The sequence below is a fragment of the Chelonia mydas genome, chromosome 11, assembly GCF_015237465.2.
Source record: "Chelonia mydas isolate rCheMyd1 chromosome 11, rCheMyd1.pri.v2, whole genome shotgun sequence".
Taxonomy (NCBI): domain Eukaryota; kingdom Metazoa; phylum Chordata; order Testudines; family Cheloniidae; genus Chelonia; species Chelonia mydas.
The window spans coordinates 10,407,629-10,433,930 of record NC_051251.2 but is presented as its reverse complement, the minus strand read 5'-3'; the positions used below and the strand labels follow the sequence as shown (position 1 = coordinate 10,433,930).

At 40.2% G+C, this 26,302-nt stretch overlaps 1 protein-coding gene across 2 annotated transcripts in view; it reads right to left on the bottom strand.

Annotated features, from left to right (window-relative positions):
• Positions 1 to 11,109: 11,109 nt before the first annotated feature.
• The window catches only part of SLC49A4 (solute carrier family 49 member 4), a 153,391-nt gene continuing 138,198 nt past the window's right edge, over positions 11,110 to 26,302 (bottom strand). For both annotated transcript variants that reach the window (XM_043524878.1, XM_037912036.2), the window contains 2 exons: positions 19,255 to 19,437; positions 11,110 to 12,942 (listed from right to left, as the gene is read on the bottom strand). In XM_043524878.1, coding sequence (XP_043380813.1) covers positions 12,827 to 12,942; positions 19,255 to 19,437 — 299 coding nt within the window. In that variant the 3' untranslated portion in view covers positions 11,110 to 12,826. The remainder of the gene's footprint in view (positions 12,943 to 19,254; positions 19,438 to 26,302) is intronic.

Genomic DNA, 26,302 nt, shown 5'->3' with positions numbered 1-26,302 from the left:
GCTGCTTCACTCACAGTTATGACAACAGGAATGCAACACAAAACAGAGCCCTCAGGCTGACTTTCTGCACCCTCCACAGCTCTGAGTTTATTGGAATAGCTCTTCCAGCTGAAGGAACTATGCAGATGCAGCAGGAAGATGATACAGCTCAGGCCCATCCATTCCAGCAGGGGGCTCCAGAGCAGCAATAGTTCCTGGAGTAGTATGGCTGCCACCAACATGTACCATCAAGGTAAGCGACAAATTCCCACCAAACCAGTGTGACAGCTGCTGCGTAGTTTCAGGCTTTAGCATGATTTTCATAGACAAAGTGTGGAACATTTAATTTGGTTCCTTAAGGGTTAATACACACTGTTGCACTTATAGTAGTTATTATCCAAGAATGACTTCATTCAATTATCCCTCTTTGGCAGTGGAGACCTTACTGTTCTTGGCAGCTTTCTGAAGAAATCATAACATAATGCATACTTTTGTGTTTTCCCTTTGGACATTCAGGGCCACGTTTTAGCAAAAGTTCATGGTTGCAACGTGTTCAGATATGTTTTGCTATGGATTTGGGAGCAGAACATCATCTAAAAGAGAGAAGTCTGCTGATGTCACGGGGAAGCCGGAGCCTTTGAAGGTATTGAAAATAGCACAGAGCAGCCCTCTTAAGGAGGCAGGAAGTTCGGAACAGAATCCAGCATGGAAGAGAGACCTGTATTGCCTACAGCAACATCCAGTCTAGCAGCATGAACCAAAGCACAATGGCTGAAAAAAGCATGCACTGAAGTCCATGTCGCAGCTGTGCAGATTTCAGCAACTGAAATGTCTTTGAATATGGCTACAGCTATAGACCATAAAATAGAATGGGCAGTCGCTCATAGGGGAGGTTGAGCATCTGCCAAATCATAACAAGTAACACATCCAGAGATCCATTTAGAGCAGGGGTGGGCAAACTACGGCCAGAGGGCCACTTCCAGCCCTCTGGACATTTTAATCTGGCCCTCGAGCTCCCGCCAAGGAGCAGGGTCTGGGGCTTGCCCCACTCTATGCAGCTCCTGGAAGCAGCGGCATGTCCTCCCTCTGGCTCCTACATGTAGGGGCAGCCAGGGGCTCTGAATGCTGCCCCTGCCCCAAGGGCACCCCCACAGCTCCCATTGGCTGGGAATAGCAGCCAGTGGGAGCTGCAGGGGCGGTGCCTGTGGATGGGGCAGCGTGCAGAACTGCCAGGCGGTGCCTCCACGTAGGAGCCAGAAGAGGGACATGCCGCTGCTTCTGGGAGCTGCCTGAGGTAAGCGCCGCCTGGAGCCTGCACCCATGCCCCAGCCCTAACCCCCTCTCACCCTCCAAACCCCTCAGTCCCAACCTGGAGCACCCTCCTGCATCCCCAGCCCCACCCCAGAGCCTGCACCCCAACCCTCAATTTTGTGAGCATTCATGGCCCGCCATGCAGTTCCATACCTAGATATGGCGCTCAGGCCAAAATGTTTGCCCACTCCTGATTTAAAGAGTCTCTGTGTGGAAATAGTGGATTCCCCTAGACCTATCCGCAATAGAAACAACAGATGTAAGGGATTTCTTGAATGGTCTGAGTCAGTGTTAAGAGGGCATTGGCCTTTTACTTGGACTTAGTATATGGAAGACAGTAGCTTCCTGTGTAGACTGATGCAGCTTAAGGAAAGAAAACTGAAGGGTGAAAAGTCTGGTAAATATGAAATTCAGAAGAAATTTCAGGTAAAAAATTTGGATGGGGGTCATACCTTCTCCTGGAGAACACATTAAATTGAGGACCTGCTATTAGAGCCCCTCAGAACCCTCTGAGCAGAAGTGATGGCCACCAAAAACACCATCCTCATAGATAAATATAACAATGAGCATGTAGTGGCTCAAAATGCTGTTTCATGAGATGATTAAGAACAAGGTTGAGATCCCAAAGTGGACTAGGATCGCTAATTTGTGGAAAAAGATTCGTAAGACCTTTAGGAACCTCACTGTGGTCAGATGTGCAAAAATTGAGAAACCTTCTACTGGTGAGTGGAAAGCTGTTATTGACACTAAATAAACCTTGATGGAACTCAAGAGACCTGATGTTTTCAATTCCAACAGATTGTGAAAGAGATGCCTGTACACATGAAAGATGATGGTGGTTACACCAAAGATATCTTCTCCGCTTCTGGAGATAAGCAAATATTGTAGATTCCTTCCTGCTATTTAACATCATATGTTGTTGTCCCGATGAACAAGATGCCTCTAGTCCAGAGAACCACTGAAGAGCAATTCTTGGAGTTATAGAATGTTCAGATTGGGTTGAAGTGTTCAACATGCATTCTGAGGCAACAGTTGAGAACTGATTGGGAGCCGCCACAGAGGATCAGAGGTGAATCTGATGAGGTAAAGGAAACCAAACTTTTCTTGGCCAAGTTGGTGCAATCAAAATGACCCTGACTTGGTCCTGCTTGATCTTGTTGAGAACCTTTATAAGCAATGGAGTTGATGGATACACTTAAAAAGATCCTTTGTCCATGTAATGAGAAAGGTGTCTACTAGGGATTGGGGATCGAGTCCTTCTTTGGAACAGAATTTTCTGCACCTTATGTTGGCTGCAGTGGCAAAAAGGGCAACCTTTGGAAACCCCTAAGCTATGAACATTTTGTTGAGGACTTGCGAGGTCAGCTCCCATTTGTGATTTAGGGAGAAATGTCTGCTGAGATAGTCTGTCATGGTGTTTTGTATACTTGGGAGGTAAGAAACCAAAAAGACTATCTGCTTGGCTATCTACCCATTCCAGAGCTTTACCACTTTGGTGTAGAGTGAGGAGGAACGTGGTCCTCCTGGATGATTGATATAATCCATGCAGGCTATGGTGTCTGTCATGATCTTGATTGATTGGGAAAGAAAGTGGAAGCAAGCATTTCTGACTGTCCTTAGCTCCTGCAGATTGATGGGCAAGCGGCTTGTGTTGTGGCCACTTGCCTTGGGCTGTGTGAGGAAAAATGTGTTCCCCGTCCCAAGAGGGAAGCATCCAGTGTTATGTCTGTAAGGAGATTCTGGGTCCTATGCATACACCATAATAAGAAACAGCCTTTGCCCACTCCCAAAAACATACAACCTAAATAGACAAAACAAAGGGTGGGAGAAAGGAGGTGTCATCACCCCCATTTTATAGCTGGGGAGCTGAGATTAAATGACCCCCTCCAAGTCACACACAGAGTCCATGGCAGAACCAGGAACTGAACTCATACCTCCTGAGTCCTAAGCCAATGTCTCAGCCACAAGACCAGTGTTCCTCTCAGGTAGTGCTACTGAGATTTTTTGGGTGAGCAAAACTGTATTAAGTAAAAAAACAATTCTACTGACACATGACCTTATACTGAAAAAAAAAATCAACGCAATACTAACTGGTAAGCAGCTCTATCAATGTGTAATTCCATGGTTTTATTAACCAAGAGGCCTATACTGTTATCAAGCATCCACAAGGAAATGGATTGCCTATAACCCAACGTCTACAACACTCTCACTGTCATCTGCCAAACACACACACACACTTATCTTCTTCAAATTCGTCTTTCTTTTTTCTCCTCATCCATAATTCTCACAAATCTCCCTCCTCTTCTGAACTAAAACAGCATCTTTGTTTTAGGTTATACAGTCTTCCAAGCAATGAACAAGACTTATCTAGGTCCATAGAGCACTATCTCAACAGTGCCTATCACCATAGGGCCTTGGTTCTTAGTGGGGCCTGTGGATATTACTGTAATACAATACCAATATAATATAATACACTACTTCAAGTATAGTGTTTGCTATCCATGTAGTGCTTGATCCAAAGCCCACTGAAGTTAACAGACGTCTTTCTATTGCTTTGAGATCAGTCCCTTTGATGGGGCATACTCCCCACACTAGCCCTAAGGGGACTGAATTAGGCCAAGTAGGATCAATCCAGCCAGTTAGGTTGCAAATGGGGGAAACAAACTGGAGGAAGCTAATTAGAAGAAGGCTCAACTGTAGAACCAGAGGATGCTGCAGGGAGGTAGTCGGCAGTCCTTCCCTGGGAGAAGGGAGTTGAGAAGCTGGCAAACCCAGAGGAGTGGGAAGAGCCAGGTGGTGAGGAAAAGGCTCAGGGAAAAGCAGCATGGTGCACGAGAACCACAGCTGTTCTTGGCAGCTGTTTAGCGGGTCCCTGAGCCGGAAATCGGAGTAGAGGGCAGGCTTGGGCTCCCCTACCAGCCCCTGAGGGAGTGGCACCTGGGTCAGTGAATGGAGAACTGCCTGAGAATGCTGGTAAGCAGGGACTTTGATACACATCTTCCCCAAGAAGGAGAAACCACACGGTGACCTGGCCAGAGGGCTGAGTCATGAAGAAGATGCTCCAGATCCTGGAGTTAGACTGGGGCTGCAGGCGGAGGGAGGGAGAGAGACAGAGTGCAGAGCGTTGGCTGTGCAGGGGGTGCCCCCTGTGGTGAGTACAGCACCCATCAGAGTCCCACATAAGGTCTTAGTTTAATCAAACTAAAATTGTTTTCAGAGCAATGTCTTTGAGAATGTTTCAATGTTGATATGACGCCTGAAATTAATATTTATTTACATTTTCCAAGTTACTGAAAAATACTGGCAACAAACATGAGTAACCATTTTAATGTCAAACAAGCAGTACGGCAAATAACACACCTCCGCAGTAAGATTCCAGTTTTAAAAGAAATTAAGTGGCAGCTATGTTATGTTTACAAGTGGTTTAAAAACTATTTAAAAAAAATAAAAATACATCACATTAGAATATTGCATAAAAAAGTAGAATTTGCCCTAAAATAAAAAACAATTTTAAAATTTGCAAAAGTAAAATGCATACAAACTCCAATAAAACTGAACAGTCTTACAATCAGGTTGTTTACAAATCCATACACATACACACAAAAATACCCTCTTATGTTTCTATATGTTCACACGTCAAAAGAAAACCAGCGGTTACACATTATTAAAAGTCATTATTTCCATCACATATACTTGTTTCTAAAATATACAGTTGAAGACTAACATTGTAGGGCAAGCAGAATTTTAAACCAGTGAAAATCCTGCTCAGAGACAAGGGGCCAAATTCAGAGGGGATGCTTTACATTTGACTAAGCAATATACAGGAAAGTACAGTTAGTTAAAGAGCCTGGGATAATCAGAGAGCTGTTAGTGAAATTTTGCTGGGTTTCCATTTAATGATATGAACATAAAGCCCTACGAGGCAAATTCCTGCAACGTGAGAGAGCTCGCTATGCTTCTTGCCAAGGGCACAGTAAGCACCTGCAACATGACTCATCAATTTTCAAGAAGCTTCTCTAATTCTTAAAATGTCTTTGTCTCTTTCCTGACCCATCCATTTGACATAAATTTAAACCCAAGATAGTTGTATTAAGTTCATAGGCAATTAGAACAAATGAGGACAATATCAAAGGGCAATCAGAATTTCAAAACCAGTTCAAAGGACAGTTAAATAACCAATGGGTATGACAAGCAGCTCTTAAAAGGTGACTTTGCAGTAGAAAAGCCTATGAAATATAGGTGCACTGCTAAAATCAGATGACCCACTCACCCTCTGACACCCACCCACCCACCCACCCATCATTCTCTAAGATCATCGATTCATGGTACACCATCTTTTCTGATCACTTTGCTTTTGCTGAGGTTACCCATCCTGTCAGAGGCAGTTCTAAATGTATGAAAATATACACTTATATGCCATATATGGGAATCTGATCCCAATAATGCTGTGTGCTCTCAACGCCTGATGACTTCAAAGAGAGTTCAGTAACTCCACAGTATCGGACTCTATGTTCTCAATAAAGAGTCACTTTAATAAAAACCTGAAGAATGTATAGGAACATCTGATATAAACAATATTTTGCAGTCCTAGAGCTAGTACCTTCCATCAGAGGATCTCAAAACTCCTTACAAACAGCAAGTTCAGCATCACAACACCTTAGTGGGGTAGGGAGGTATTATATCCATTTTACAGCTGAGAAAACTGAGGCACAAAGTGATTTCCCCAAGAACTTATAGTTTGTCAGAGCAAGTCCTGACTCCCAGTCCTGCGCTTTAACAACAAAACTACCCATCACCTCTACATACGAACCATCTACAAAGGAAAACCATTTCTTCTGACTTTTACGTACGGTGGAACTAAGGTTAGAGGGAATGCCACAAACTAGGGGGAAAGCTCTGAATAAGAACAGGTGAAAGTCATCCATGAAATTCCAATACTCATTATGGAATAGTGAAAAAAATGAACATATCAAATAGATGTAGAGAAGTCACTCAGAGCGAACAATGGCTAAACACTAAAAACAAGAGAGTCTACTGAAAAGAGTAAGCCACACACTCTGACTCCTACACTTCAAAAAAAAAAACAGCATCACGCAAGTAAAAGCTGACTACTGTGTTTGTCACACCGGTATAGTATCGTTCCAGCACAAAGAACGTTACTGCATCCTGGAGAAAGTTTGTATGTACAGGGCATATCAAGAAAGATTTTATGGTACTTATGCTAGCAAATGCACCTTCAACTCATCTGTTAACCTACTGTGACAATCCACTGAGGCAATATAAAGAAAGTATGTGAAAGTAGGCAAGTGAAGAACACAGGGAAGACAAAACAAATTTATGTTTACTCTCCTGTATGCAAGGTCAATTACTATCTTCTAAACAAACATCTCAAGGATGACTGCCGAATGGAAGCATTAACAATTAACCCAGCAATCATATTTCCTGAAGTGTTATGAACATACAACACCTGTGCAGGGAGTGAGGAAGAAATACTGATGGAATAAATTATGTGTTTATAAATTATTTCCAGGTCCAAAGTGAAAAAAAAAAAATCAGTCAAGCTTTTCAGAAGTGATTTGGTTTTGGGAGCTCTGATTTGTAGGTGCCCATCTTGAGACACCTTAATGACTTCCAGGAAAGAGTGCCAAGTGCTTTCTGAAAATCAGGCCCTTTAAGAGGTCTCAAGGTGGGTTACCAAAAATGGAGACACCCTATATCACCAGTCACTTATGGAAACTTTGGCCATCGCATCCATTCACCATCTCTTCTGGACCAATATCTGCCACAGTCTTGCTACAGATATTTTCTGCAATGCTGCTTTCTTTTAATGAGTATTAAGCTGTAGTGTTCACTTTGCTTAGAACCTGTATGCAGATCTAGTAAAAAAAAGTGTGCATTGATGTGCGATCATGGAATTCAGAAAAAATTTATATCAGAATGTACTGTCACAAACATAGCAGTGATCCAAGATAAAAACAGGAATCAAAACATCTACACAAATATTTACTTTTGCTTGTTAAAACTTCAAATAAAGATGAATTTTCCCCTTCATTTACTATTGTTTCATCTGCCTTAAAATGCAAAGTGTAAATGCTGTAAGCAGACTGACAGGTTTTCTGATTTCACTGTGGCCTCTGTATCCTCCACTGATGTTACCTAACAGCAATACTCCTTCACGAATCAAAACAGATACTCCTATGCCTCCTAAAATAGCAAACTTAAGTGAGGCTTTTTCATGTTTTACGGATGCTGGGAGACCACCATTGCCCAAAATGTGAACCAGCATCTCATCAATAATAGCATCAACTTGCTAAAGACAAACAAATAAGATTGATCAGAGTGGTGTGGGTACTGTTATAATTTCAGAGTTTTTCTCTTTATGATAGCAAGGGTCCTTGACTCTGGTCCCCATCATTGGAGGTTTTTGAGAACAGGTTAGACAAACACCTGTCAGGGATGGTCTAGGTTTACTTGGTCCTGCCCCAGCGCAGGGGGTTGGACTGGAACATTTCTATGATTCTGCTATATCCTGGACCCATTGAAGATAATGGCAAAATTCCCATTCATATTAATGGGGTGAGCTCTTAGCCCTATGTGATTATGTGTAACTGCCATTTGCGAGAGAGAGAGAGATTACATTGGTACTTTCAAAAATTTAACACAATGATATTCAACACAAAATTCTAACCACACCAGCTATACATCGATCAATGGTGTTGTGAATTTCTGGCATTTTCACACCAACGTACTAGTTAACCTGCCAAACAATTACAGTGAATTATATTTAGATTCTAACCAATCTAATAAACTAGACAAAAACAGCATCTAAAACCAATTGTTTGACACAAACTAGTCAACATTTGTTTTTCTCTTAAATTTAAAAAGATGACTCAATGAGAAATAGCAGATTTATTAATAAATTGCTGCTCTCACAGCTTTATAGGATGTCAAAAGCCATAGGATAAAACATCTAATCCCTATTCACATATCAGTCAATTCTCACAAATCTTGTATCTTTCCCCCCTTTTTGGTAACAGCCAATATATACACACAGACCAACTTTTTTATTCTTTTTACAATGTAAGAATATGTATTCACTCTTTGCTTAGTCCAAATGTTCTCCATAAACACACACTCCAGGTAATACAGCTCCTTCAAGATATCCCAGATGGCAATACAGTCTCTTTCTTACATGCAACAGTGGCATGTGGTAAATTCCCAAGTTTCCAGGATAGAAACATGGTAATGCTCATACAAGTTTCCATGTAGTGACTACTGTTTTCCCAATAGAGTTACCACAAAATAATGCCCGTTATTTGAAAGTTGCTTGGCAATTCACATGTTGCTATTGTACAGAAGACTGCACAAGGGACAGTGTGTCTGACAAATCTATAGGAGTCTGATCAGAGGTGCTGAACATCAGCAGGTCACACACTGAATGCATTCCTCACTGGATTTGATGAGAGCTGCTGGTGGTCACCACTTCTTGGAATCTAGTCACAAGCAAAATCATGGTTATTAACATGGTTCTACACTCAAGTACCTCTCTGAGCATCAAGAAACAAACTTTTAATTAAAAAAAGAAAGGGAGTACTTGTGGCACCTTAGAGACCAACCAATTTATTTGAGCATAAGCTTTTGTGAGCTGTAGCTGTAGCTCACGAAAGCTTATGCTCAAATAAATTGGTTGGTCTCTAAGGTGCCACAAGTACTCTTTTTCTTTTTGCGAATACAGACTAACACGGTTGCTACTCTGAAACCAACTTTTAATTGTATTTGACAAATGTAACCTGGTATTTCAATTTTAAAATGTCCTACAGAGAGACAGGACATCTCCAGCCCATTTCCAAACAACTGGATCTGTACAAAACAGTCTCTCCAAAGCACTGTGGATCCACAAACCATATATATAGGCTGAAATTTTCCCAGATACTTAGGGATTTAGGATATCGAATATCCATAAATTCTTCCTTCATATTTTATGGATACAGGAACTACATATATAGTTTGTATCTGTATATGCTCTATATCCAGTACAGTATATTACAGTACCTAAAATCCTTGGATACTGCACTTTATGTTCAGTTGATTTTCTACCACAGAAAATAATTTTCTTTGAATATCACATAGATGCCTGGCCAACCCTTCTCTCTAGAACTGAACTGGGAATTCAGAAAGCTCTGCTTCCATGGTACTTGTATCGACACACATTTAAGAGAGAAAAGGCCATAAAGGAAGGAGAAAGGAAACAAGAGGGAAGAAGTGGTGGCTGATGGGGTGGAGAGGGAACTGAAGAGAGACAGAAAATAGAGATGGAAGTGAAGCCCAATCCTTCTAATTCTTACCTACCTCATTAGCAGCAAGAGAAATAGTACAGCTCATGAGCCAATCAAAGGAAAAAAGCAGCATAGCTGGAAGTTGAATTTACAGTTATTATGGAGCCAGCAAAAAACTGAGGAGCAGCCTAGAATGTAACTAGCTATTTAAAACAAAGATCTATTACAAGAGAGAAATGGGAACTGCACAGCCTCATTGCTCACATTTTCAACACAAAATACAGCATAATTGTCCATATTCTAGTAGCTTTCCACATATCAGGGCTAGGAAAAATTGCTCTTCTGGATTTCTACAGGAAATAACTCACAGCCAAGAGGAGAAAGGGAATATTGTCTTTTCTCAGAGTATTTTCCTGTTAAAATCAATTACAGTTATGGTCAGACGTGTTTGATTTCAATCAGTGTCAGTACTCACTGAAAATTAGAGGGACAATTAAAACTAAATTGCACTTCCAAAAATTGATGTGCTTTTTTACTGTTGAATAATAAATATGAAATATTTTATATTTAATTTCTGAATCTTTTCTGGGACTACTCAATATTAATATATAAGCAATATTTAAAACCCTCCCATTGTCTCTTTCAGTAAGACCTGATTAACCAAGATAACTTTTACCCTCACAAAGTCAAATATACTAACAGCTAGCCTGCTCTGGTAATTGTTAGTCAGGCAAACTCTCATTGGCTTCGGCTGGATTTCTACCTGAGTAAGGGCTGCTGGCTTGGATTCAGTGGGGGAGAATGCTTTTTGTGCAGTCAAATGAAGATCTGAGCTATTTTAAAGATCATGTCAAAGTGCACTCTAACTCTAACAAAGCCACAATATTCTATATTTCCCCCATCCTCTGTCCTCCAACACATTCTCCCCCACCTGCCACCCAAAGATATGTTGATCTGATGAAGTCCTCAAGTCTGAAAATTAATTTCTATTTATCATAGCAGCAGACTCTTACCTATGGGAGAACTTCTTTATATAACTGGGATCTGCTCCTGTAGTTCTTCCTCAGGCAAAAGCTCCATCAGGCTCAAATGGAAATGCTGGTTGAGTAAGGACTGTAAAGTGGTGGCTTTAGCTAAATATAGTAGAACATAGCCAAGAAAGCTGGATGGTTAACACCTTTGTACCAATCAACTGGTGAAGACGGTAAAAGGATATATCCAACTGTACTTTGCCAGTTTTCTTCAGCAGCTTGAACAGGCTGATTAAATTTATTTAGGATATCTCAATACAGGTAGCTCCATTATCTGACTAGTGCCTTTCAAGGAATAACTCTGATCTTGTAATAGCTGATGTAGCCAATACACAAGGTCACAACATCCCATTACCTGCTATGGTAAATATGCCCATTTCATTGAAAACAATAAAAGCAGATGATCTGAAATAACTTATTTCATTTTACTGCATGAATACAATTTTGAATTTAAAATGTCAATGAAATATTCACTCTCTACTGAGGGCAGACAGAACAAATGGATACATAGCTGAAGGGTAATGCACAGTTCAGCTTTTATTTTTTTTGAGTTACAGTGGCTGTATTACTCACGAGTAACAGAGCAGAGCCCCTCACAGGAGTGGAGTGCGTTTGATTCAGATTTCTCACTGAAGCAAAACATTACATGCCAATGCCCTCAAACATGTACATATCCCTCTATATCAAATAGCTACATTAAGAAAAGACATTCATCCAATGAAATAAAACTCATGTCACAGTTGGTATATGGGTGCAACTTCATTCACTGAAATAATAGCTTTAGTTACAAACAGTGGCATACCCCCATCCAAAGACATGATTTTTAAATAAACCTATAAACACACACTACATACAATATTTATATATTATATAATTATATACAACATATAAATATTATACACACACACATCTGTTCATATATACATGTGCACACACACATTACACAGAGTACAGGAACATACTCAGAATGGAAATGCCATAAATATTTTTGAACTGAATTATAAGAATTCAGAAATTACTAATCAGTTTAAAATTGAGTTAAAAAACTACTCAAAGTGTCTTAAATATCTCTGTTCAAGTAAGGGCCAGACTGACCACAATTTTCTGCTTGGCACTGTACTTCCCAGATTATGCCAGAATTCATGAAACAAAATATTCCACATGATTTGTCATTTCGCTGCTAACAAGAGCACCTCACAAAGTCCAAAGACATTTCAGAAAAATGCCACTTTTAAAGAACTGGATATTTAAAAAACATTACTTAGGTACCCATAATTGTAAACTAATCTTAAAAATACACATGCACTATAGCCCAAACCCTAAAACCTTTACTAAACCTAAACTTAACAGGGGATTTGGCCCTGCACACCTACATTATTTAGTGGCATGAAATTGGGGTTCACAGTATTAATTGGAGATGAAAGAGAAGTATAGTGGTGTCCATTACATCATCAACCTTTATCAACAGACACATCTGAGATACCATAGTTCTTTCCTATTCTAAGCATATGGAAAAATTGCAGAATTTCAGATGCTACTGTCAGCTATGGTGACTTTTAGTCGCAACTACTGTATAACTAAAACTGCACTTACCATTCAGTACACACTTGTTCTGGAGTGAAACTTGAAGCATTTCTAACAACAGTGCAAGGACTGCTAAGATTAGTCAATATGGTTGAAAACCCAGGTACCAAAGTCTTACCAGAAATGGCTTTGTTAGAACATAGTGTAGTGCAGCAAAACCACATTATTTAGCTTCTATGTTTGCTGGCCTTTTAATATTTAAATGTGTTACCTTTTTGAGTTATAGATGTTTTTTAAAAGGTTATTCACTATTCATATTCTGATAGAAGATGGAAAGATTACTGGTACCTTGGCATCTCTTTAAGTGGTTTGAGTTGGCACAGAAAATCTGTACACTTAATAGCTGCAAGTATTGTTTTTTAAATAAGATATCACAGTTCTGACTAGAATATATACATCAGATATAGTCCACTTGTGTATTTTAGGATACTCTTATTCCCAACTGTACCACACTGTTTATCAAGTCTGTAATAAAGATCAAGTCAACAGATGTTTTAAAAAAATAGCTTCATAGTCTGGTAAAACCACATTTAAAATTTTGTAGTTTCTTTGCTTTTTCCGCCATACAACTGTGCAATTCCAAGCAATGTGCAGAATGCAGCATCGATTTCCAGTCTCTCTCAAAACTCTGTCACTTCTGTGCTATTAAACTGAGACAACGACATCAAGATAAAGTCTATCATAGGATTCCCTGAAACACAGAATGAGGAGTAGGCTGAGCAAACATGATCCTGGGAGGCACCAGTTGAACCAGGACAACTCTGTAAAACAAAACAAAAAATGCAGTTTCAGAAGTTCATATAACATCTTCACCGTCGAAGCAATCACGACTTAAATACTGGAAACTAAAAGTTTAACTGATGGCTTTGAGCTAGCTCTGCTCTAATAGCAAAACAGTAACAATGTATGGGATTGAGAGGTGGATGAAATATTTTATGAGATGTTATGCATTTCTTTTTAAAAAACCTCAATACCATTAATTCATTTATTAACTTATTAATTCACCTTTCATAGATTCTAAGGCCAAAAGACACTATTATGATAATCTAGTCAGACCACCAGTATAACACAAGCCACAGAACTTCCCCAAAATAATTCCTAGAACAGAACTTTTAGAAAAATATGAGGAGGTTACTTACCTGTATGTGGAGGTTCTTGAGATGTGTAGTTCCTATCTGTATTCCATTGAGAGTTATACGCATGGTGCCATGCACCTGGAGCTGGAGCGTTTCGAAGTAGTAGTGTCCGTTGGTCCGCGCATGCACCATTGCTCTGCCTCATGGTTTCGACCAAGGTGATATAGGGTGGGGCACACTGATTGCACTGTCAGTTCCTTTTCCACTGCAAATGGAACAGATCTCCAGCAGAGGGGAAGGAGGGCAGGATTGGAATAGAGATAGGGACAACACACCTTAAAGAACCTCCAATTACAGGTAACTGGAAGTTCTCTTCTTCTTCGAGTGATGTACCCTATTGTATTCCACTGAGGGTGATTGACAAGCAGTATCTAGCTGGGAGGGTGCAAGGAAGAAGATGGCATTGTGGAATGGAGAACAGCCGCACTGAATGAGGCACCCATCGCAGAGTCTTTCTCTAGGGCATAATGGTAAGAAAAGATATGTGCTGAACTCCATGTGGCTTCCCTACATATGTCAGTTGGAACCCTGTGAGTCTCAGGAGAATGCTCAGAAACATGACCCGAAGGCAGCAAGTCCAAAGCTGGGGAGTGGGGTCTCTGATGAGGAGAATGCACCAGGAGACGTGGGACCTCACCTCATCTAAGTCAAACAGCTCAGGAGGACCAAGAGCTGACTTGAGCCTCCCTGGTGTCAGCAGCATGCGCTCCACAGGCAGAGCTGGGGCCAAAACCAGGGCAGGAATGGAGGACTGCCTCTGAACCAATGATTCCCATGACTTTGGGGGTATTGATCCGGAAGGGGTACGCAGTTCGGTAACCAGGATCGGCGGATCCAAGGTTCTATGTGACTTCTTGTTGTGTTTACATGCCGTGGAATGCGCCACTTTTCTGTGGCTAGAACCCACGGAGGATGCAGCGTCCTTCATAGGTCTTGAGGAAGACTTACTGCCATGCTTATGCACGTTTCCTTGCCTCATGGCTAGGCCCCGGCACAGGGTCCGTAGTGCTGGTACCAGCAGAACCGAACTGGAGCACCATGGTAGGAGGTGCGCTTCTTGATGCTCAGGTCAATATACAGGGAGAGAGGGGCTCCCCAGCCTGGATCCAACCGCGGCCTTATGGCAACATCTGTGAGGTGTTTCCTGAGATGGAGAGCCCGGCCTTCCTGGATATGGGCTGGGAAGGAGAGACAGATACTGCACCTGGATGCGATGTGGGCTTCGCCAAGCAGCAAAGGCAGTGTTGGTGCTAGTCACTGATGGGAAACGAGCGAGGGCAGGAAGTGCAGATCTTGAACTCTGGTATCTTTGGCATATTTCAGTACCCAGGTGTGGGTGCTGATGGGGAAGAGGGCAGGAAACCGGCAAAAATGGCTTCCCAAAATCCTTAAAGTCCTGAACTACCACTACCACTAAAACTACTACAAAAATAACAAAACACTAACTATACAAGAATAAAACAGTCTTTTCTCCTGAAATTAGGAAAGTGCGTCACAAGAGATGAGAGAAAAGAAGAGGCTCTGATTCAGACCATGCGGTGGTGAGAAGGAACTGAGGCCATGGTCGGTCCGCCTCACTCTTTATTGCTTCAGTCAAAACCATGAGGTGGAGCAAGGGCACATGTGTGGAGCAATGGACACTGCTATTTTGAAAAGCTCTGGTTCCGGGTGCATGCGTATAACCCTGAGTGGAATACTATAGGGACCATCACTCGAAGAAGAACCAATATTAATTTAAAAACAATCAGTGATGGAGAATCCACCATGACCCTTGGTAAACTGTTCCAATGGTTATTTACTCTCACTATTAAAAGTTATAGACTGTAATCAAGTCACCTCATAACCTTCTCCTTGTTAAGCTAAATGGATTGAGCTCCTTGAGTCTATTGCTATAAAGCATGTTTTCTAATCCTTTAATCATTCTCATGGCTCTCCTCTGAACCCTCTCCGATTTATCAACATCTTTCTTGTATTGTGGAAACCAGAACTGGACACAGTATTCCAGCAGTGGTCAAAGCAGTGCCAAATACAGAGGTAAAATAATCTCTCTACTCCTACTAAAGATTCTCCAGTTTGTACATCCCAAGATCGCATTAGCTCTCTGGGCCAGAGCATCACACTGGGAGCTCATGTTCAGCTTATCCACCATGACATGATCCACCAGATCTTTTTCAGAGTCACTGCTTCCTAGAACAGAGACCCCCCATCCCTGCAAATATGGCCTACATTCTTTGTTCCTAGATGTATAAGTTTACATTTAGCCATATTAAAATGCATATTATTTGCTTCTGCCCAGTTTACCAGATGATCCAGATTGCTCTAAATCAGTGATCTCTGTCCTCTTCGTTATTTGCCACTCCCACAATTTTTGAGTCATCTGCAAACTTTTTCAGTGATGACAGTAGGGAAAAGAAAACCAACTTTAAACAGCAGTCTAATTGCTTCTTAGGACTTGTCTACACAAACAATTGCATACACCGTGGAAAGCTCCCATAGTCTAACTATTCACAAACACAATGAGAAATGCATCCGATGAAGTGAGCTGTAGCTCACGAAAGCTTATGCTCAAATAAATGTGTTAGTCTCTAAGGTGCCACAAGTACTCCTTTTCTTTTTGCGAATATAGATTAACACGGCTGCTACTCTAAAACAAACACAATGGTGACACATGTTAACCATTAATTAGAGCACTCTGATCTAGTCCTCACTGAAACAGAACTAGCTCAAAGTGCTCTAGCAAACTGTTAACACACATTGGCAGGGTATACCCAGCTAGAGCTGGATAGTTTCACACCCTATCATGCCGTGGTCTCGTTGTTAGTGTACCCAAGCCCTTAGATTTCTACTGGCTAACATATGAAAAGGATAATAAACAGCACTTTGATTATGCATCAGTTCAGCTACATAATTTGGACACGGAAAGCTAATTTCTCAACAGAAACTTTTGTCCAGTAAAACTATTCAAGTTATAAAGGTCCCATAAAAAACTCTCAACAGACCTCTTTGTAACCATTAAATGTAATGGGTAAGAGCTCTTAAGAGCGTGCGTCTTGTAGGTTTGAAGAATCCCCCCCACTGATCAATATTTAATTATTATTTAGCCATTTTAATCAGAAAGCAAAGGCATAGCAATTCCCTTTGTTTTAGTACTTTGTCTCTGCCATAAGTTACTGAAGAAGCATCAGTTTTACTGGAGGATGGTCTTTTGCCTCATTCAGTATTTCTACAGAATTCTAAACGCTCTCTTAAGGTTTAGTAATCATATTAAAGGCTCCAGCAATGCTGCTTAGTTTAATCTATAATTCATATGGCTAAAGGTAAAGCACAATGTGTGTTCTGGAACGCAAAAACACAACATCAGAAAGCTCGAGAAACCAAACCCCAGAAAATGGCAGTACAAAACCTTCCCCGTAAAAACCGGTCTCTACTCATGTAGTAAACTTAGACATGCCTCACTAACACTCTTTGTTGGTTTAAGTAGGACTGCTGTATTCCCAGAAGTTATCAGAAACATGCCTCACGTAACTAACTAACTAACTCTGAAAATTATACTTGTGCTTAACTAGACTGAACATAATCTAAATCAAACATCGAAAAAGGCTGAGAATTTTATGACCTATTTTAAACCTTCTCTTTTTGTACTACAAAAATCAGTAGAGCACTAGTCAATTCATGCTAACACATTATAAAAAGTCCAAAGTTTAAAAAAAAACAAAAAAACTAGAACAGTGAAGAAAACATGAAACAATATGGAGAGACTGCGCTTTTGATACTAGAATACAGTGCTAAGAAGTTAGATTAGGGATTCTAAAGTCTTAAATCTCACATTCTAATCATCTGGATCAGAATCTTCAGTCTGCTAGAAAACTCTAATGACTGGCTCCCCAATAGCCTTAGTAATTGGGACACTAATATCAAAATATGAGGAGAGGTGAGACATCAGAATGAAAACTAGTGACTGATTATATGATTTGAAAGTGAGACACAGAGGCCTAGAATTCTACTGCACTTTAGTTGGACTGACAGTAAAAGATGTATGTAAATCAGAGGAGAAAAGACTGATTTAAAAAAAGGAAGCATTTTTATTACAAAATCATTTTTCATTTTCCAATGGATTTTTCTTTTGGTAACAAAGCCAGTAATTTAATCAAATGGACATTGATCAAACCTTAGAGATCATATAAATGATCATGCTTTTAATAATTTGAGACACTGCATCATTGAGAATGCATTATCTTGAAGGTAACAGTGTAACTCACTGCTTCTTCCTTTGGAAAAAAAAGACTACAGCTTATGCTTTTTCCATGTTTGCATTCACGTGTATTTACTGACATCCTTTATGGAAAAAAGTACTAGAGTATTCTAAATTATGGTCCAAAATCATGATTTTCCCAACATGTTACTGCCATGTTTTGAGGTATTACTGTAGAATACTATAATAATTATTTTTAGTAAAATGACCTCAGACCCATTGATTTGTCACTATGGACTGTATCCTTATACTCAATGGAAAATGAATTCATAACACTGGACTTTCTCATTTAGAAGTACAGTACACTGAAAATATTTCAAATTTGTTTTGTTTCATCTTGCCAACTCATTTGTGAATATTGGAAACAATCGTATTTGGTTAATGCAGTTCACATCCACTACTATTCTCAATATAGATTTGATTGAATCATTGCAATTTGAACGAGTTTCCTAAACAAACATCAAATCACTTTTAACTGGTAGATACAGGCCCATTTTTGAAAAACTGGCTTTTAATTTTCAGGCCACAAATGTAGTTTAGATTTCTATCAGCTTACACCTACAAAATAGCAGTTAGAAGTTAGAATGAATTTACAATTATTCCTTTTTACAGTTAATTGTAGGTAGAAACCCAGAGACTAAGTTGAGACATCTGAAAGTCTGGACAATAATTTAATATTCTTAATTTCAAAATACAGTTTACTGTGAAGTTTACCACTTTCCTCTTGGCTGGGAACATAACATTTTAATTAAGAGATGTCTTGACAATTATACTTAGAATTCATATAAGATTTTATATTTACAAAGCAAACTACATACATTTTGGTTGAAAGTATTCTTCTTGTACCAAGAAAGAAAAATTAACCTTGCTGATTTCTACATATAAAAATAGCAATTTGTAACTTTAAAAAGAAGAATTAGTGAGGTTGCACGGTTTTATTCTAAACTTATCTAGGTTTTCATATTGTTACCATAGTAACTCGTATCTAAATGCAAATATAATCTGCAAGATATAGCACTCAAAATTACAATGACACATTATGTGACCAAATAAATAATACACAAGAGATGAATATAATAAAGGAACTACAAAGAATTTGTTGGAAATATCAACACAAAGGACTGCCTTAGCATATTAGACCACTACACATTATCTACTGCGGTATTCTGACTCAGAGCAGTGGCCAATATCTTGTGAAGGTAACTCCCTCCCACCATCAATAATTCACCCAGCCATGTGTTCAATGATAAACATTGTAGGGATAGAGGAGAAATTCTTTTCTGCCCACCACCGGCGAGCAGTTTATAGCTTGAAGCATGAGATTGGATTAGCTTTATTCTTTTATCTAGAATAGCTACAAATGTTATTAATGGCCAGAACATTTATCCAGTTCTTTGTAAAAATCCAGCCCTCATGTTTATCTCAATAGCTTCCTGCTGCAGTGAGTTCTATGCAAAGTCCGGATATCTGTTTTTTAACTAAAGGATTTCATTCTTCGATTGGCATGCATGTAAAGACAAACAATTACAAGTCTTTTCTCCCACTGATGTGCAGGAGATTTATGCACAGAATTAGCATTAATGGAAGTTCGGTATGTAAATCCTCCTCCCACTAGTGCCAAAATAGACCCCTTATAGAATGTCTTCACAGAGAATTACATTTAGTAAATAGCTCATATTTCTTACCTGTATGGTAAAATGTGAGAAAAAACAAAAGCACTCCCATAAACATGTTACTCAAAAAGGTGACAACACCACACGTAATTCCTTCTGGAACAGGGTAGACCGTCTCCACGAAAAGCTCAAAGAATATAGGTATGCTACTATTCAGGAATACTCCCAGCAAGATACAGGATGTGTATAATGTAGCTACAACAAAAACCAAAAACAGTGGTTTAGTTTCATAGTAGCATTTTGCTATCATATTTCAAACAAAAGATGCCCATGATATTAATGCTTCAGTAACTGGAAGACAAAGGAGAATCAGACCTATATTTACCTCTGTGCATCATAGGGGGTATAATGTCTCTCTGTTAGTAGTCAGCATTTATTTTTGGTTTGAACATTTCAGCAATTTTTATTTGGATACAAATTGAATTCCTGAAGATACACTGAGTGATTTGGAGTATGTTTACCAAATATCAGAAAACAGAAAACATTGGAAAAAATATTTATGCAAAGAGACATCTAGGCTGAGTTACCTCCAAAGTGAACAATAACTGTTTTATACTCAGTTAGAGCAGAAACAATTACTGTACTGAATCAGACACGAACTGGAAATTAACATTTTGACTCTCAGTTCCAAAGGTCAGAACTAATTTTTGTTTTCACTTTCCAGACAAATAATACTAATGATCTACCAGCTACTAAGGCATTGCAGGATTAGCCTCTAGTTCGGTGGTTCTCAAACTTTTGTACTGGTGACCCCTTTCACATAGCAAGCCTCTGAGTGCGACCCCTCTTATAAATTAAAAACACTTTTTTGTATATTTAGCACCATTATAAAGCCTAGAAGCAAAGCGAGGTTTGGGGTGGAGGCTGACAGCTCACGACCCCCCCCTCCCCATGTAATCACTTCGCGACTTGCTGCGGGGCCCCGACCCCCAGTTTGAGAACACTTGCTCTAATTGAAAAAGCAGATCATTTGTCATTGCAGGACTCCAATTTTTCATCCCGGATGCATAATATTAGAATATGGCAATTTCTTTCATTGGCTGGGGTATTTTGTTCTGTAACTTCTGATGTCACTGCACTTCTTCCAGTTTCATACTAGTAGAGATATTTTAGCTAGGAAATCTAGATCTTCTAAAGCTATGCAGAAATAAAACATTTTTCTTTTCATTCAGTAACTCTTTAAGGATCCAAATCAAGAAAGCACTGATTTCAGTGGGACTTAGTCATGTGCGTAAGAGCAGTCCTGAATAATGATGGTTTTCTGAACTGGAGTCTCAGTGACATGAAAAGACCTATCAAAGGAAAAGCAAACGTAAGGGAAAGAGTTACCTAGAAGAACTATTAAGACCGAAAAGAACAAATAAAATGTCTAGAATATTTCTTGGAGGTTCTATAAGAGCTCCGGTGATATGAAAAGAAATATCCTTGGGATGCAAAAAGTCACCCAAATTGCTAGAAAAAGATTTCCAATTTGAAGGTATCTTTACCCTGTGCTGTGGCAGAAGGATGATATATGAAATCTGAAACTATACTATATTAAAATATTCATCATGGAAAGTGGAGAATTGAAAAAGCTGTGCTTCATCTTAAATTAAGCATTGCTCAATCTCTCAACTGAGAAGTTGTTAGTAAGCAGGAGAATTTTGGCTTAAAAAATTCACCATTTGTCAAAATATGAGGTATAATGAAAGGCAGAAAACAAGGCCTTAGGAGATACAGTAGAAATGCCTATTCATCAGCTCAATCATTTGATGCGGTTCTCTGCCAAAACACAGAGACATATTTTTTTCCCTAGAGCAGGGATTTTGCCTGGAAAAGGAGAGGGAGGAGGGGAGCAGAAAAGGCTGCCAGGAAGATGATATAGTGGCAAAACTTTGGAAGGAGACTGTTCAAGCTGGCCTCTATATTTGTTTTAACAGGCTTGGATATGATTGTCTCTCTCTCTTTTTAAATATGAGAAACTGTAAAAGCCTTCCCAGCTCCTGTACAATCTTTTATAACCAGCTGGAGGATGAAAGTCAGGAACTGTTCCAAGATAAGTTCAGAGTTCTCAAAGAGTGAGAACAAAATTTAGTATCCTGAAGCCAACAGGCTCTTGTATCTGAAACTGAATGAGTAATTCTCCTGCCATGATATCCACAGATTCTGCTGCAAGCTCTCATTGATATTTTGAAGTTAGTAAATCTCTCGCAAAAATCCTGGTTACATCCAGTAGCACAGCCTCTTGCTTTCACACTTCCCTAATCCCTGTTACATAAACAGCAATCATTGATTCAGTTTTCTAATTTGTAGCTACTTATTTGAATCTTTTTTGGTACCAGAGGCAAAAAGGGATCTGGTAGTGGCTTCTGAAGCTGCAATGTCAGAATAGAAGACAACAGAGACAGGTCTTTTCTCCCCAAAAAAACTCAGCTGCATAAATCTATGGACACCTATTTAGAATTAAAGTGAGATTCTCTAATACTTTCCAAAGAGAAAATACACAAGGAACTAGTAACTATTGGAAAAAACTTCAGATGGTGAAAATACATTAGCCATCCTGTGTTGGAGAAATTTTGCCCCAAATTTTAAATACTTGCAATTTAGCTAACCAGTTCTCATTAACTTTGAGAATTGTGTTCCTACACTACAGCTTCATCTACAGTACACACTTACTTCAGTATAACTATGTCTTGCAGGGGTGTGAAAACTCCACACCCTGAGTGACATCGTTATACCAACTTTAACACCGACCCCCAGCGCAGACAGCGCTATGTTGGCAGGCGAGCTTCTCCCGCTGACATTGCTACTGCCTCTGACTGAAGTGGGGTTATTAAGCTGATAGGAGAGCTCTCTCCTGATGGCTTAGAGCGTCCTCACCAGACACACTATAGCAGTGCAACTGCACCAGTGTAAATGTGTAATGTAGACCTGCCCTAAATCTCAAACAACTCTAAGATGGAAAAGAAATCAATCATTGCTAACTGAATAGTGCACCAGTGTTGAACACTAAGGCACAAGCTACATGACTTGGGAGGCTCTAATATAATCAGGTTTGCTCCAGGACAAGCTGTACTTGGAAAGACAGAGACTTGTCCAGCAGAGGACAGAATGAGTTTGCTATAGTGAGTTCCTATGGAATTGCAAAAGGTCCTAATGCTGATTCTGCTGGAGAAAAGGATGGCATGCTAAAGTAACTAAGAGAGCCCCTGCGTTTGGAGGCAAAAAGCTCCACCATGTGGGGTGGAGTTGTCTACAGAATTTTCCAAATAGCACCTTCTTATTCAACTAATCTATATCCTGTATGTTTTCCAAGCCACATTGTTTGCTTTTGTGACAAACACACATTTTTATATTACAGTGAGCAATGCAGAGTCAACATATCACCTTGAAAGACTTTTACCCTCAATCACCACAGCATTATCCAAGATACTGGTGTATTTCCTTATTAGAGTAGATAGCATTGCATTTTTCTATTCCAATGGCCTATCTAAGTAGAAACTTACGTGGCCCACACTGCAGCAGTAACTGTAGGGGAATGCTTCAGTATTTCAACATGCCATCATTTGGCATCTCTGAAAATTAGTATTTTAATGCTGGCAACCATCACATAGAAGTGCAAAGTGGGTTCTTCTCTTCCTCATTCACTGATACCGAAAAGTGTCAACGGTACTGACTTCAGAATCTTTACTGCTGTAGATAATAGTTATAGATAAGGCTGAGAGTCTGTCACGGAGGTCATGGAAGCCAGGGATTCTATGACTTTCTGGGACCTCCAGGACTTCTGCAGAGGCCGGTGCGGCTGGCTTGGGGGCCACCTGAGCAGCTCAGGTGCACCGACCACTGCTGGGCCAGTCTCGGGCCACTGCACCCCTCCCCCCACAGCAGGAGTTTGGGTATGGGAGGGGGCTCAGGGCTGATGCAGGGGGTTGGGCTTGGGGTGAGGGAGGGGGTGAGGGCTCTGGGTGGCGGTCACCTCGGAGAGAGGGGACGGGGAGAGAGAAGGCTCCCTGGAAGCAGCAACATGTTCCTCCCTCGGCTCCTAGGCAAAGGCGTTGCCAGGTGGCTCTGTGCACTGCCCCTGCAGCTCCAACTGGCTGCAGTTCCCGGGCAATGAGAGCTGCGGAGCAGGCGCTTGGGGCAGAGGCAACATGCTGAGCCCCCATGGCCGTGCCTCCGCGTCCGCCTAGGTAGGGGCTGCAGGGACATGCCGGCTGCTTCCGGGAGCTGTGCGGAGCCGAGTAGGGAGCCTGCCAGCCCCGTTAGCCCCCAACTCTTCCCCCCAGCAGCAGTGGTGCCTCCAGGATACCCGCTGCCCCAGAGCCCCCACAGCGCCCCTGGGCAGCCCCTTACCCCAGAGCACCCGAATTTTAGTAGGATGTATAGTACAAGTCACGGACAGGTTACGGGCCATGAATTTTTGTTTACTGCCCGTGACCTGTCCATGACTTTTACTAAAAGTACCCATGACTAAAACAGCCTTAGTTATAGATCATATTTATATATATCCTCTTCAATCAGAAAGCTCTTGGGACACTACATAAACACTTAAATATAATATATCACAAAACACACGCACTTTAAAATCTTAAAAAATACTAAAAAAGCCAACGCAAGAGGATCAATATTAAAGGCAGAAAGAACAGGGCGTGTTGTAGATCCCAGGATGAATGTACAGGACTTGCAGTAAGAAAATATAGCTTTTAACTTGTGAACTAAATAAAAATGGATGTGGAAATGACAGTATTAAAAATCTGGAAGCCTCCAATAACATATTTATAATCACGTCTCTAACTGTAGCCACACTTTAATGACAACATTTCCAAGTTATGGTAGTATAAAGCATCTAAAACTCCTGAGTGCTGGAAATATAGTAAATAATTTTACTGTATCAATTCAGCATTTAAAAGTAACAAATCCAATTTGGATGACTATATAGAAAGTCATAAATAAAATATACAGTGCAAGAAAAATTTATTGGAAGAAGTCAGATAAATGGTAATCCAAAAGTGGCTTTGGCCTTTTATTTAACATACTGTAGTGAGTACAGTACCTAAAATACCAGCTCAAAGGGTGACAAAGCTGCTGTGGCAGGGTGAGTGCCAGCTATTAAATGGAGTCCATTTACTTCTCATAACAGGACTTCAGGCTGCATGATCATTAAAGGTTCCCATGATTTTTTTATAGTTTAAAAGAACTGATGTTAAAATTACACTAAATGCTTTTTCAATTAAGAAACTCTGACTACCATCAATGGTGCAGAATGTAGACAAGTGCAAGTACCACCAGAAAAGCTAACATTTCTTCCTCACTCCCTTACTCCAAAAACAGGGTAAACAACTAATTCATGTCTGCTTGGATAAAAATACACACCAGAACTGTACTTCATCTGCATGACATATATCATATCAGAAGAGCACTTGCCCTTTCTTATGAAAGGCAATTAACTGGGAAAAGAGCAGTGTGCTAAGACATGTGCTTAAGCCACTTACATTAGCAAGCTCTAGTCATTAAGAAATAATAGAATCGTTTTTTTTTTTTAAAGCAACTGTGATAGAGTACTTGGTATTTTTAGGATCAGTATAGATCTCTGTGTATATTAAGCAGCTATTAACTAACATAAGAATGGCCATACTGAATCAGGCCAGAGGTCCATCTAGCCCAGTATCCTGTCTTCCGACACTGGCCAATGCCAGGTGCCCCAGAGGGAATGAACAGAACAAGTAATCATCAAGTGATCCATTCCCTGTTGCCCATTCCCAGCTTCTAGCAAACAGAGGCTAAGGACACCATCCCTGGCCATACTGGATAATAGCCACTGATGGACCTATCCTCCATGAATTTATCTAGTTCTTTTTTGAACTCTGTTATAGTCTTGGCCTTCTCAACATTCCCTGGCAAAGAGTTCTACAGGTTGACTGCGTTGTGTGAAAAACTACTTCCTTTTCTTTGTTTTAAGCCTTGTGCCTATTAATTCCATTTGGTGACCCCTAGTTCTTGTGTTATGAGAAGGAGTAAATAACACTTCCTTATTTACTTTCTCCACACCAGTCATGAGTTTATAGATCTCTATCACATTCCCCCTTGGTCATCTCTTTTCCAACCCGAAAAGTCTCAGTCTTCTTAATCTCTCCTTATATAGCAGCCATTCCAGCACCTAATTATCTTTGTTGCCCTTTTCTGAATCTTTTCCAATTCCAACATATCTTTTTTGAGATGGGGCGACCATATGTGCACGCAGTATTCAAAATGCGGGCATACCATGGATTTATACAGAGGCAATATGATATTTTCTGTCTTATTATCTATCTCTTTCTTAATGATTCCCAAAATTCTGTTCTCTTTTTTGACTGCTGCTGCAGTGGATGTATAGACTATCCACTATAACTCCAAGATCTCTTTCTTGAGTGATAACAGCTAATTTAGACCCCATCACTTTATATGTATAGTTGGGATTATGCTTTCCAATGTGCATTACTTTGTATTTATCAACATTGAATTTCATCTGCCATTTTGTTGCCCAGTCACCCAGTTTTTTGAGATCCTTTTGTAGCTCTTCGCACTCTGCTTGGGACTTAACTATTTTGAGTACTTGAGTAGTATCTGCAGCATCCGAAGCTTTGACACTTACTGTATGCATAGCACACATGGTTGTGGTTTCCATAGTTCTCATGTTTTCTGATCTGCCAGATCTGCCACTTCAGTATGAATAGCATAGGCAGAATGTTCATCTAAAGCACTGCTGATTGGGCTGCCTTTGGTTGGGCACTCTCCCAAAGGTTAGCATGGCGCTGCCTCAGTGGATGGGAGCCCTAACCAAGATTCTTGTTTGAACCATGTAATATTTAAGTTTGAGACACCACCAGGCCAGACAACGCTCCAGTGCCCATTCCAATCACACCTACTAGGGAGGAGAGAATGATATGCCTTGATGATAGCATCACGGCCAGAAAAAGTCAGCTGTATAAAGGACAATAACTAACTGTGATTAAGGATCGACATCTTTCATAAAAGGTAAAAAAAATGGCTCAAGGTTTGGTTTCTTGGTTTCAGAACTGGTATGGGAATACTGCTTACAAGA